We start from the raw sequence: 13,481 nt of genomic DNA on the forward strand, positions 1-13,481 counted from the left end.
AAATTATATGATTTTTCACAAAGACAGCGTGGAGAATTAGCTGAACGATGCATTATAAGATGAAGTGGATGAATGTTGGATTGGACTAGAGCTCATAAAAGAACATTCAGACCAAATACAACATTATAGTCTCGAGATAAAGGAAAGGAATTTTCCAACGCACAAGATAATGGAGTGAAATTAGGGGTAGTTCAGTTCAGGTGGATTCTTTTTTCTTCTTGGGGACAAGGAGAGCTAATTGAATAGTGAGGAAGACTTGAAAAAGCCTTGAACCCAGTTCTGCAATGTTTAAAATAATTGACAATTTAATGACACATCCTGTGAGATCCGATTTAAAATTAAGAATTAAGGTACGATTATTAACAGCAAATTAAATTTTTTTAATATTTTTTTTAAATCTTAAAAGTACTTACATTTGCTGTGGCTAACATATTTTCAGGGTCAATTAAAGTTCTTAATAACCCCATTAATTGAACAGCCCCACCAAGTTCTGGGTCAGCATCACAAATCATCTGTTCGATGATTACATTAATTAGCAGAATGTCCTGCATAAAGAGAAATTAAAAAAAAACAATTAAATCTAAAATATTACAAAATTATACCCAATAAGCTTTCAAATTATTAGATCAACATCCTTCAAATCATTGCATACTCTAATAATATACTATGTTCTCCTACATCAGAAACAAAATGCTGCTGATTCCAATCAATTTAATAAATTGAAAATCTTTTCTTTAATATGGTTTATCCAAAGTTGTCCCAGAAACCAATTGTGATCCAGTAGCACCCCTTTGTCACTCAGTCCTTAAATAAAAAGCTTGCAGTTCAGTTCAGTTTTTCAAATCCTTTTATAAACCATTTAAGTTCATAAGTGATCGGAGCAGAATTAGGCCATTCAGCCAATCAAGTCTACTACGCCAATCAATCATGGCTGATCTATCTTCCCCTCTTCACCTCCCTTTCACCCGACACCTGTACTAATCAAGAATCTATCTATCTCTGCCTTAAAAATATTTAGGCATTCACAGCCTTCCGTTCAAGCTATATTCAAACTTCACTCTTGCTGGTCTCTCATGAAAGACCCAGGTGAGTTGCTCCTTTTTCAACAAGCAATCTTAATTGAATTTGATGAATGGTATACTTCTGTTATCATGAATGTATGCAACACTCCAGTTACAGCCACATAGAGAACAGCATTCAGAGCTTTCTTGGGATTTAAGTGAAAATGGGTTTTGTTTCTTCTGAAAAACGGCAGCTGAGGAGTAACCCAATAGACTTTCTCAAAATGATGAAGAACATAACTGCAGGCCATCAATTAGTGTTACCAAAATATCCAATTTTGTGAATTTAGAAGAAACTTCGCCAGAGAATTTCTATACCCAGGGATTGATGGGAACGACGAACTGACAAACACCATATGTTGGAAGCAAATATTATCGAACAATCCCTTAATTTATGAAATTAATACATAATTTGAAATAAATATTGTTTTATGAACAGTTAAATCTCAAAATAACATTATGAAGCACCCTAAATACCTGCCCCAGTCTCTCATCCACACCCCAATCTTTGCAACATGTGAGACTTGATCATTGTCCTGCAACTGTCTTTATCTCTTCCCCAGTCGATCCTACTATGATCTCTACATCTTCCGCCACACACACCCAGACTTATTCTCGCTTTCCTCTCTACTTGTAGATACATTTATGAGGACACTGGGCAAGTATCAGAAAGAGAAGGGAACAGAGAGTCATGCTGGTAGATGAGGCAACACAAGAGCAAATTTGAGTAGAGCATAAATGTGGACAGATAGTGTAGAACAATGTGGTAAGCAGCAAAGAAAGATTTTATTCTATGTGATTTGTCAAAAAAGAGACAACAATATATGTATGCATTTAAAAACAGTGGATTAACTTCTAGATTTGTCATTAAATTAAGATGAAATTTGACCATTGGGATGCATTAACATTGACCAACTATGTTAAATGCTTCTTTTTGTTGCTGAAAATTAGTGCTGTAAAGGTGATTATCCGTTAACCTCAATTTGGTAGGCTCAAGTAGATGTTTGCAAGAATATAAATTTCTCAACAAAAATAGCTTCACGCCAATGGAAAAAGGAAATCTATTTGCAACTATGCTCGTCTATCGAGAATCAGTATTTTAAATAGATGATCCCAAACAAGCAGAAATTGAAGCCAGAGGATCTGGTCCAGAATGTTGTGCAGCGTCAGCCTGAGGAAACAGATGAGTTCTTTAGCGACTGCTTTGAGTAGGCCCAGTGGACTGGTCTATATTCAAGGACTCTATGGCTAACCTAGATGAATATGTCACTGCTGTCACGTACTTAATAATTAGCATGTATGTAGAGAGCTGTGTACCAAAGAAGATGGTATGTGTGTTTCCCAAGCAGAAGCTATGGATGAGCCAAGAGGTCCACTCCCAGGTGAAATCCAAATCTGCAGCAATCGTCAAATGAGCCTGAATGGTACAAGAAATCTATCTACAACCTTTGCAGGGCCATTAAGGATGCTAAGACAACAATTAGGGCTGGTGTCCCAAGGAAATGACATGCCTGGATAGAAAATTGGCTTCATGGAAGGAAGCAGAGGGTGATAGTGGAAGTTTGCTTCTCGGACTGGAGGCCTGTGACTCGTGGTGTGCCTCAGGGTTCGGTGCTGGGCCCGTTACTGTTTATCATCTATATAAATGATTTGGATGAGAACATACAGGGCTAGATTAGCAAGTTAGCAGACGATACAAAAGTGGGTGGTTTTGCAGATAGTGAAGACGGTTGTGAAAAATTGCAGCAGGATCTGGATCAATTGGCCAAGTTGGCTGAGGAATTGAGTATAGAAGTTGGGAGGTCATGTTGTCGTTGTATAAGACATTGGTAACACCATATTTAGAGTATTGTGTTCAGTTCTGGGCTCCGTGTTATAGAAAATATGTTGTCAAGCTGGAAAGGGTACAGGGAAGATTTACAAGGATGTTGCCAGGACTGATCTATAGGCAGAGGTTGAGTAGGCTGGGGCTCTACTCCTTGGAGTGCAGGAGGATGAGGGGTGATCTTACAGAGGTATATAAGATCACGGGAGGAATAGATTGGGGAGATGCACAGAGTCTCTTGCCAAGAGTAGATGAATTGAGGACCAGAGGACTCTGCAGAGATGCTGTCTGTCCCACTGAGTTACTACAGCATTTTGTGTCTATCTTTGATTTAAACCAGCATCTGAAGTTCCTTTAAGAAGCAGCTAGACAGGTACATGGATAAGACAGATTTGGAGGGATAGATCAAATGCTGGCAGGTAGGACTAGTGCAGCCGGGAATATGTTGGCCAGTGTATGCAAGTTAGGCCGAAGGGCCTGTTTCTGCACTGTATCTCTATGACAAGGATATCCTTAGATTGTGGCAAGGCTTGCATTCAATAACAGGATACAAAGCAAAAGCAGACAGTATCATGGCAACCATTCCCCCCCCTCCCCAAATGAATTCAAGGCATTCGATGACTGCTTTGAGCAGAAGGGAGGTGGAGGTACTCGCCAATCTCCTGCGCCTGTACCACCAGTTACTGTGGAAATGTAAGATTGGCCTTCCTGAGAGTGAATTTGCAGAAAGCAATTGGTCCGGATGGGGTCTCTGGCCGCATCCTCAGGACCAGTCTGGATCTACTGGCAGAGGTATTCACAAATATCTTTAACCTCTCACTACTCCATTCTGAAGTCCCCATCTGTTTCAAGATCACCATCATCCCAACGCCAAAGAAAGGTGAGGCAGTGTACCTCACTGTCTACTATCCAGTGGTTCTGACATCAACCATCATGAAGTGCTTCGAGAGACTGTTGATGGTCACAGGGTCTCAGTCAGTCTTGATCCACTACGGGTGCAGAACGTCACAAAAGGTCCACAGCTGACATCATCTCCCTGACCCTAACCTCGGCTCTGAAACATCTCCGTAAGAAGAACTCTTCCGCCACCCACTATAGATCCGCCTTCAACTTCATAACCTCATCCAAACTCATTTTGAAATTCCTGGTCCTAGTAATCTGCATCTACCTCTGTCACTGTATCCTCAACTTTCTGACCCACAGACCACAATCAGCAGAATAGATGCCATCACATCCTCCACCATAATTCACAACACTGGTGCCCAGCAATAATGCATTCTCAGTCCCCTATAGTACACCTTATACAGTACAATTGTGGTGCTAAATTTAGCTCTAACTACATCTACAAGTTTGCAGACCACACCACTGTGGTGGACCGGATCACAAACAATGATGAGACAGAGTATAGGAAGGCGATAGAAACCTTAGTAATATGGTGTCAGGATAATAGCCTCACCCTCACTGTCAACAAGATGAAGCAGTTAGTTATCGACCAGGAAGCATGGTGGAGTAAATGTCCCAATCAGCATTAGTGAAAAGTGAAAATGATTGAGAACTTCAAGTTCTGTGGTGTTAATATTACCAAAGACCCACCATGGACAAACTACAATGATGCCAAAGGCAAGGCAGCATACCAATGCCACAACTTCCCGAGACGACTGAGGAAATTCAGCACATCTCCAACTTTTACAGATGCATCATAGAAAGCCTACTGTTGGGTTGCATCGCAGCTTGGTTTTGGAACAGCGCTGCCCAAGATCGCAAGAAATTTCAGAGAATTGTGGATTCACCACACAGACCAGACTTTGCATCGTTGACTCCACCTACACTTCACGCTGCCTCAGAAAAAGAGCCAATATAATCAAAGACGTCCCACCCCAGTTATTCCTTCTTTACCCTGCTCCACCTCCACCAGATTCAGGAATAACTTCATCCCCTCTGTTGTCAGGCTTCTGACCTGTCCTTCCATAAGCTAGCGTACAATCTGATTTACCTCTACTCCATTAGGACCCCAATAAAGACACCAACATCCTTAAGAGATGATATTTACAAAACAAAAGATACTATTAACTGAAGAGTGCAGAGAAAATTAACAAAGATGTTCCCAGGATTCTCAGGTCTGAGATATAGAGATTAGACTGACCAGAACTTTATTCCTTGAAACGCAATTGGCTGAGGAGTGATCGTAGGTGCACAATATTAGAAGTGAATACATAGGATGAATCTTGGGTCTTTTGCCAAGGATAGGGGAATCAAGACAAGAGGGAATAGGTTTCAGGCGAGAGGGGAAAGATTTAATAGGAACTTGAGAGGCAATTGTTTCACACGGAAGGTGTGGGAATTGGAACGAATCACCAGAGAAAGTAGTCAGAGCATATACAATAACAATATTTAATAATACATGGACATAGATAAAAGGTTTTGGAAGGATATGGACCCTAGCTCAGGCAAATGGGACAAGTTTAGATAGGGCATCTTGGACGGCAGGAATATGTTGCGTCAAAGGGCCTGTGTCCTTGCTGTTACCTACCATATTGTAAACCTTGGACTTTTTCTCTTACTGCAACTCAATAATGCTGCAGTACTATATTCTGCATTCTACTATTTTTCTCTTTGCACAACCTGTTGATCATGTGTATGGTTTGATTGTACTAGCTTATAGCATGATTTGATTGGAAATCACACAAACTAAATATTTTCAGCATACTTTGGTACACGTGATAATTAGTTTAGTTTAGAGATACAGCGCGGAAACAGGCCCTTTGGCCCAACGATCCCCGCATATTAACACAAGGGACAATTTACAATTATACCAAGCCAATTAACCTACAAAGCTGCCTTCTTTTGAGTGTGGGAGGAAACAAGGAGAATGTACAAAACTCTGTACAGACAGCACCCGTGGTCGGGATCGAACCCGAGTCTCCGCTGCTGAAAGCACTGCAAGGCTGCAACTCTACCGCTGTGCCACTGTACCGAGAATTATAAACCAATTTTCACAAGCTCTATCCCATCCCTTCATTGCTTTCAGCCAGCTATCTCCCTCTACTCCATCACTGAAGGATTCTGACCCAAAATGCCTGTCTATTTCCCTCCACAGATGCTGCCTAACCTAAAGTTCCTCCAGCTTTTTATTTTGCTCAGGCTTCTAGCATCTGCAGTCTCTTGCATCTCACATATTTATTACCCGACTAGCCTCTCATCTCTACCTTCCACAAATTTTGCACTCAAAAGTTTGTTGCTGACTTCCCAACTTACATGACGTTCTGTTGCTGCCCATATTCTAATTCACATGATTTCTGCTGATCACCCAAAATGGTTACTGATCAAGAATTCCAATACCTCACAAAATTTACAGGTAAACATTAAATAATTGATAGTAACAGGAACGGGGTACTGATTGTGGATGATCAACCATGATCACAGTGAATGGCTCGAAGGGCCAAAGGGCCTACTCTTGCCCCTATTGTCTATCGGATAATTAACATCCCAACTATTTTGAAACTAGCTTTCTTTTCACATGATAGAAGGATAAATACTTACATCGTCACTCTGTTGAGCTTCCTGCATTACAAACTCACGCACCATTGATGGACTATATTCTACCAGATAAGAAAATATGTCGGTAGCAGCAGCTCGCACCTGTACATCATCCATACCCTTAAAGGAGAAATATAAAGGAATTACATAATTGTAAAACTAACATATTTCCCACCAATGAAGCAGCTATTTTTTACCCAAAAATTTACCTGCATCTTGGAGGCTGAAGGTTAGGTTGTTAGCCAAGAAAGATAGACTTGGCTATCCCTCAGTACAGCAACATCAAGAATCAGTACAGAAACATTCGGACAGCAGAACTGGCCGCCACCTCAGCCCCTTCTGCCGGCCTGCCCGGCAGCCAGCCACGGTGTCCTTCGGCACAGGTGCAACCGGTGAAGGTTGGCGGGTAGCTACTGGGCGGAAGGCTGGCTGGTGCTCTTCCGTCGCTCTCTCTCCCGGGGCAAGCAACCTGGGCGCTACAGCCAGACCCGGGGACGCGGGAGATCTGGGAACTGCAGCCAGTCCTGGGGACGCAAAGGATCTGGGAACTGAAGCCAGTCCCGGGGCACGCAGGCGATGATGCCGACCCCTGTACGAAACCAAACCCTTGATCCCGACCCGCCATCCTTTTCTCAAAATTTAGCACCTTAAATTGGGGGTGCGTCTTCGACGCAGGTGCATTTTCATTGCCGGGAAATACAGTAATTAAAATGTATATGACTACACTTTATCCTTAATCAAAAAAAAAAAATGAGAAAGGCTTTGCAACAGTTGAAATATAATAAAAAGACTAGAAAATATGCTACCAGTGCACCATTTCAATGTGTACATCATGCTCCCCAATGGAAAAGAAAACATCAAATTCTTAGACTATGTTATTTCTATAAAAATCCAGACTAGTAGGATACACTGTAGTTCCAACACTTCCCACGTATTAAAACTGCAATCTCTTCCATGGTAACAGTAGGAAGCTAGTCATCCTCAAAGAACGATACAAATATTGCACCACAACAAAGGGATTATCACACAGCTATCGATCAGCTCAAAACATAACATGCTGACATTCATGGGTGGATTCGAAGGTGAGTGATAGAAAAACAAACATATCACAAAGCAACTTCCCTTACAGGCATAGACTAGAGTATTTAAAATGGGTCGAAAAGAAAGAGCAGAGGAATTAAGGCACTTTGTTTTCATGAAACACAAAAAAAACCCAATGCTAAAGACCCAAGCCTCTAATGAGAATGAGGAACCATAAAAGACACCGAGAGGGAAGAAGTGCAACAAAATGCTGCCTGGATTAGAGGGTATTAGCTGCAAGGTTGGAAAAACTTGGGATTGTTTTTTTCTGCAGTACCCTGGGAGGGATACCTTCAAGGAAACCTGATAGAGGTACATCAAATTATGAGAGGCAGATGGGGTAGACAGTCAGACCTTTTCCCCAGGTTGGAAATATCAAAGACTAGAAGGCATAGCTTTTAGGTGAGACGGGCAAAATTTAAAGGAAACCAAAGGGGTTAGTTTTGGTCTTAAACACAGAGTGAGGGATGCCTGGAATGCACTGCCAAGTATGGTTGCGGAAGCTGATACAATAAGAGGTTTTTAGATAGGCACTTGGCCAAGTAGCGTTTAGATTGGGCCAGTTCCAATGCTGTACTGTTCTATGTTTCATACGCCAAAGTAGGAGAAAGATTAGTGAGACTGAAAGTTGGTGAGGACACAATGTTCTACGTCCAGTTATGAAAATTTCTAAAATTCCATAGATTCCTGAACATTTCCTGTGGATTGAAGATTGTAAATGTGACTCTACGATTTTAGAAAAGAGGATGAAAGAAAACAACAAACCACAGACATTGGTAGACATGCATCAGGAGAAAGGAAAATATTGGAATCAATAATATAGAATGCAATTAGCACCTTGAAAAAGACAGGACTGAGCAGATTGAGCATGAATTTATGTAAGTAAAACAATGTTTGACCAGGAGGTCTTTGAGGGTATGGCTTGGATATGGTATGTATGAATTTCATGAGACTTTGGCAAGTGATTGCACAGGGGTTTGGTCAATAGGTTAAAGCAGAGTGGAGAGTAATATTTTGGCATGAATTCATAATTTGTTATGGACAGATAGTAAAATGTGGAAATAAATATGTGACTGAAGTGTGCAAGGGGATGGGAGAGGAAGGGGGTGGGACGTAGGGAGCGAATCTGCAGGGATTGGTACGATCTCCAGTTATTTACATTCTCCAAAATCAATTTAGAAGAGGAGATCGACATTTCTAGGTGGAATTGTGAGCAGGGAGATGGATGTATAGAGGCTTGAGGAGAATATAAATTGAGTAGGTACAAGCATAGGAGATGGATTATATGCAAAAGGTGTAGTTATCTACTTTGTGAATAAAACAGGTGCCGAGTTTTGGGACTGAAGAAGTGTCTCAACATGAAACATCACCCATTGTGTCTGAACAAGGGTCTCAACCCAAAACATCATCCATTCCTTCTCTCCAGAGATGTCTATCCCGCTGAGTTACTCCAGCATTTTGTGTTTATCGTGGAAAGCTGGGTTTGCTGCAGAGGGGGAATTGGCTAGACTCGGCAGTAAAGTTTAGAAGAATCAGAAGAGACTCATAGAAATGCCTAAAAAGGTTTACAGAATTCACCAGGCTGGATGCAAGATATTTTTTTCTGGCTGAGGGATCAAACACTAAGAATAAGGGATAGGCAAGTTTGGACTCAGATTGGAGAACAAAATCTTTTTGCAACGGGTGGTGATTCTCTGGAATTCTCCAGACGAGGGTTTTAGACCAATCTCAAATTAACAGAGATCGATAAGACTTCTGGGGTATTAACGGAATAGGGATTATACAGTGCTGAAAAAAAATAGCACTGAGTTGTAACAGTTATGATCTTGGTGAATGGCAGAGAAGGCTCAAATGGCTAAAAGGACTTCTTCTGTTTCTTATGCTCTGTATTCCGCAACAATAAACATAAAAGTACAGTATTTCATTTACTCAATGTATTGAAAAGTAAATTTAAATAGAAAACACTGTCATGCTCCCCAGCATTAACTGCTCCCTTCAATTTACAATCTATATTTAAAAACCCACCAAGTCTCTCAAAACGAAAGCAATTTTAATACATATCATTGGATAACATGGAAGACATTGCAATTAATTGATATTTTAAAGCTGGACAGCAAAGGTGCATTGGTGTCCGAACTAGATTTTTATAATATCATCACAGGAGCGTGATGATATTACGTTTTAAAATATAAATCAACTTGACATACACTAGGTACAGAAAATTTGAATACCTCTAAAAGTATCTGCACTTACCAGAACTATTTCAAGGGCAGGAAGAATCCCTAAGTTTGCTAGCGTCTTGAAAAATGCATCCCGATTCTGAGGTTGTAATGTTTGAGAGAATGCACAGAATTCCTTTAAGAAGTTCACCTGCGTTTTAGAAAAAAGTTGTCTGAAATATAGTATTGTGAGCTAAATTTAATGTTTTCACGCTGAAATAGTCAACTTACTAATTCACGTCTCTTATGATCATCTGTTGCTTCATCAGTTAATTGTGCAAAAAGTTCAGTCAAAAATTTTTCGTCTTCCTATAACAAAATAAATTGCAACTTTCAGTTTTGAAGTTAAGTACAACTGCAACTTACAAGATTTTTTATGTTCATGACTAACTTGTGAAACTACAATTTTAAAATGGTAATTATTCATCCACAATGATCAAAAGTCATGTAAAATATTGCATTTTAGATCAATCAAAATGGTCAATCTTAGCATCTATGCAGCTTCAAAAGAAAATTATTTTCCCTTCACCAACTATTTAAAAAATATGATTAACTATTGCATAGAAGTCAAGATCCTTGGCAAAACACTTCACATATGATTAAATGCTTGGCTGCAGATACAACTCAGCAATCAAAAGGATAAGCAGAATGTTGGGCTTTGTCTCAATGGATACAAAAGGAGGAAGACATTAGACAAATTCAAACTTCAAAATACTGAACCACAAATTTCCTCAGTTGAAAAATCTGCTGAACCTCTATCCCAGGGATCGGCAACCTATGGACCCCGGGCCGAATGCAGCCCGTAACCCAAAATCATCTTGCACGCGGAGCTCTGGCTCAACCGTATGCTGTGCAAAACCGCCCGCACAGCCACACACCTTCTGTGAACACGGTTAAGAAAGAACTGCAGATGCAGGAAAAATCGAAGGTAGACAAAAATGCTGGAGAAACTCAGCGGGTGAGACATGGAAGGATTGCATGAGGCTGTCTCACCCGCTGAGTTTATCCAGCATTATTGTCTGCCTGTGAACACGTGATTTGATGCCTGCCATCTGGGGCAGGATCCATGTGTACACGTGATAGATGTGGCTTGCCATCCGCTCAGACATGCGTCCCGGCCCCTATGCAGAACAACATTGCCGACCCCTGCTCTATCCCATTTGCAGACGTTCAGATTCCATTTCTTTCCACATTCTCTTAGTCAGAGGCCTCTTAAGTTCTATCAGACCAAGTGATAATGATGAGGTGTCTCTGATACAAAACACTAATTGCGTTTCACTTCCCTCACCTACTGCCTGACCTCCTGGATGTTTCCATCAGTTTCTATTTTTATAGCCAGTCCACACTGCTTTTCATTTTGATGTACCAAAGAGCAGTTCTAACCATCAGGCTTAAGAAGCATTCAAGTAAACACAATTTAAGGCACAACTTCAGGCATTAAAGCTTTTTCATGTTACTCATCAACTACTTTCTTTAATGCAGTACATGATGAAATAGGCATTGATACCTTGAAATTGTCACAGTAAATGAAAAGCTAATTATGGAAGCAGGCCAATTGTTCTTTTGCAGATTCAAACCCCGAAAAAAAAATTATCCTGCCAAATGTTTAAAAAATGCATCATCTTTAGGTATTTACACATTAATTTGTTAGTTATTTAAATACGTAGCTTTAATGGTTTGAGGTTAAAAGAAATGGTACTGTATTATCAAGCTGGACAATGGAACACAATATTGGAAGGGGTGTTCATTGAAAACTAACAAACTTAAAGCAATATATCACATGAATAACTTTGTTCTTGTAGATTTTTAATCCATCACAAACTGCTTCAACCACTATCTTTCTATTGAAAGGGTGTTTACTGCCACCATGGAAAATTATAGCTTTCCCTGCCAAGACAGATACCTCAAGGGTATTACACAGTTAACAGCAAGACTAATCACGTGGTTAGCTTTATGGGTGTTTCTCAAGCTAGCTGTTGGAAATTAACAGTTTGGAGAGATTTTTAACCCTTCAATGATAATGTCCCAAATTCCAGTACAATAAAAGAGCTCTTGAAGTAGTGTAGCACAGCAAAGATATTGATTGGCATCAGGAACAGGCAACTATAACTTCAAAAACTGGAATGTGTGGAGAATAGGAATACACATTATTAGGTTAGAAATGGAAGCACAAATTAAGCTTTCAGTGGCAATAGCAGACGAGGTATGGGCGGAAGCAGAAACAATCTACCTGGCCAGTAACTGGTAGACCCAGCTGGGTGAAAAAGGATTTGATTTGATACACCAAGTTTTCAGATTCTCGTTCCATCATTTTGTAGTGGAACTGATCCATATATGGACAATATCTCAAATTTACTTCCGTATCTTGATCCAGATAAAACTTACATCATCAGGCAATAACATTCCGAATGTTTTCATCCTGCACATCATTAACAAAATCTTTTAAGTTCACAGAAACAGCTCCTTGACTAACTCCTCTTGAAATAAATGCTAACATTGCATTTGGCTTTCCTACAGTGCCCTCCATAGTGTTTGGGATAAAGACCAATCATTCTTTTATTTGCCTCTGTACTCCACAATTTGAGATTTTGTAATAGAAAAAAAATCACACATGGTTAAGGTGCACATTGTCAGATTTTAATGAAGGCCATTTATATACATTTTGGTTTCACCACGTAGAAATTACAGCAGTGTTTATATATAGACCCCCATTTTAGGGCACCATAAGGTTTGGGACACAGCAATGTCATGTAAATGAAAGTAGTCATGTTTAGTATTTTGTTGCAGATCCTTTGCATGCAATGACTGCTTGAAGTCTGCGATTCATGGACATCAACAGTTGTTGGGTGTCTTTTCTGGTGATGCTCTGCCAGGCCTGTATTGCAGCCATCTTTAGCTTATGCTTATTTAGGGGGCTAGTCCCCTTCAGTTTTCTCTTCAGCATATAAAAAGGCATACCCAGAGCTGTCAAGTTTTGTGAGAACATTTTAGTATTCGAGTACCTGAAAATCAGTATTTTGCTGAGGAAATTTGTATTTTTACACGGTACCATTTTGCTGAAAAAAGTGTTCACCTATATTTTATGTGGGGTCATACTCATGTAAGAGTACAAAAATGCATAACTTTGCTACCAATTGACATGTCTTCTACGCACCTTATTTGACAGTGCATTAATTGCCAGCTCTTTGTATACTGCTGTTTGAACGGCTGCTTCCTGCTTTTAGCACCAGATGATGATGTGGAAGCCATTTTGGAAGCCTCCCTCTCCCATCCTCGCTCTCTCCCTCCTTCTTCTCTTTCCCTCCCTCTCCCTCTTCCTCCCTCCCCTCCCTCTTTCCTTACTTTTTTTCTCCCTCCGTCCCCTAACAGTCTGTGACCTATAGCGTTGTGGCCATAGCGCTATGTGTAAAGCCCATAGCGCTATGTGTAAAAGCTCCAGCTGGGAGCACAATTTTTAGAACCCATAGCACTGTTCGTTTAAATTCCCACGCATTAAACTGACAGCGCTGTTTAAACCTGGAGCAGGACAGGCAGATCAAAGCTTACAAAAATAATCATCCTGATATTGAAATTTAAAATACTAATAGATATAATCTGCTATAATTTTTAGTTACAGTATGACTTTTTATGTCCTTGCATTTTTTAAGCAGCAAGAAACAGGAAGTCGGGCTGATTTTTAAAAAATCCGTATTTTACAAAGCAAATCACTACATCCGTATACGGATCGCATTTCCGTACAATATACGGAAAATCCGTACA

The 13,481-nt window shown here is 40.3% G+C and overlaps 1 protein-coding gene across 2 annotated transcripts in view; it reads right to left on the reverse strand.

Annotated features, from left to right (window-relative positions):
* The window catches only part of LOC129699784 (serine/threonine-protein phosphatase 4 regulatory subunit 3-B), a 63,967-nt gene that overhangs the window by 35,915 nt on the left and 14,571 nt on the right, over nt 1-13,481 (reverse strand). For both annotated transcript variants that reach the window (XM_055639869.1, XM_055639868.1), the window contains 4 exons: nt 9,954-10,031; nt 9,757-9,873; nt 6,427-6,543; nt 414-545 (listed from right to left, as the gene is read on the reverse strand). In XM_055639869.1, coding sequence (XP_055495844.1) covers nt 414-545; nt 6,427-6,543; nt 9,757-9,873; nt 9,954-10,031 — 444 coding nt within the window. The remainder of the gene's footprint in view (nt 1-413; nt 546-6,426; nt 6,544-9,756; nt 9,874-9,953; nt 10,032-13,481) is intronic.

Source organism: Leucoraja erinacea, chromosome 8 (genome assembly GCF_028641065.1).
Source record: "Leucoraja erinacea ecotype New England chromosome 8, Leri_hhj_1, whole genome shotgun sequence".
Classification (NCBI taxonomy): Eukaryota; Metazoa; Chordata; class Chondrichthyes; order Rajiformes; family Rajidae; genus Leucoraja; species Leucoraja erinaceus.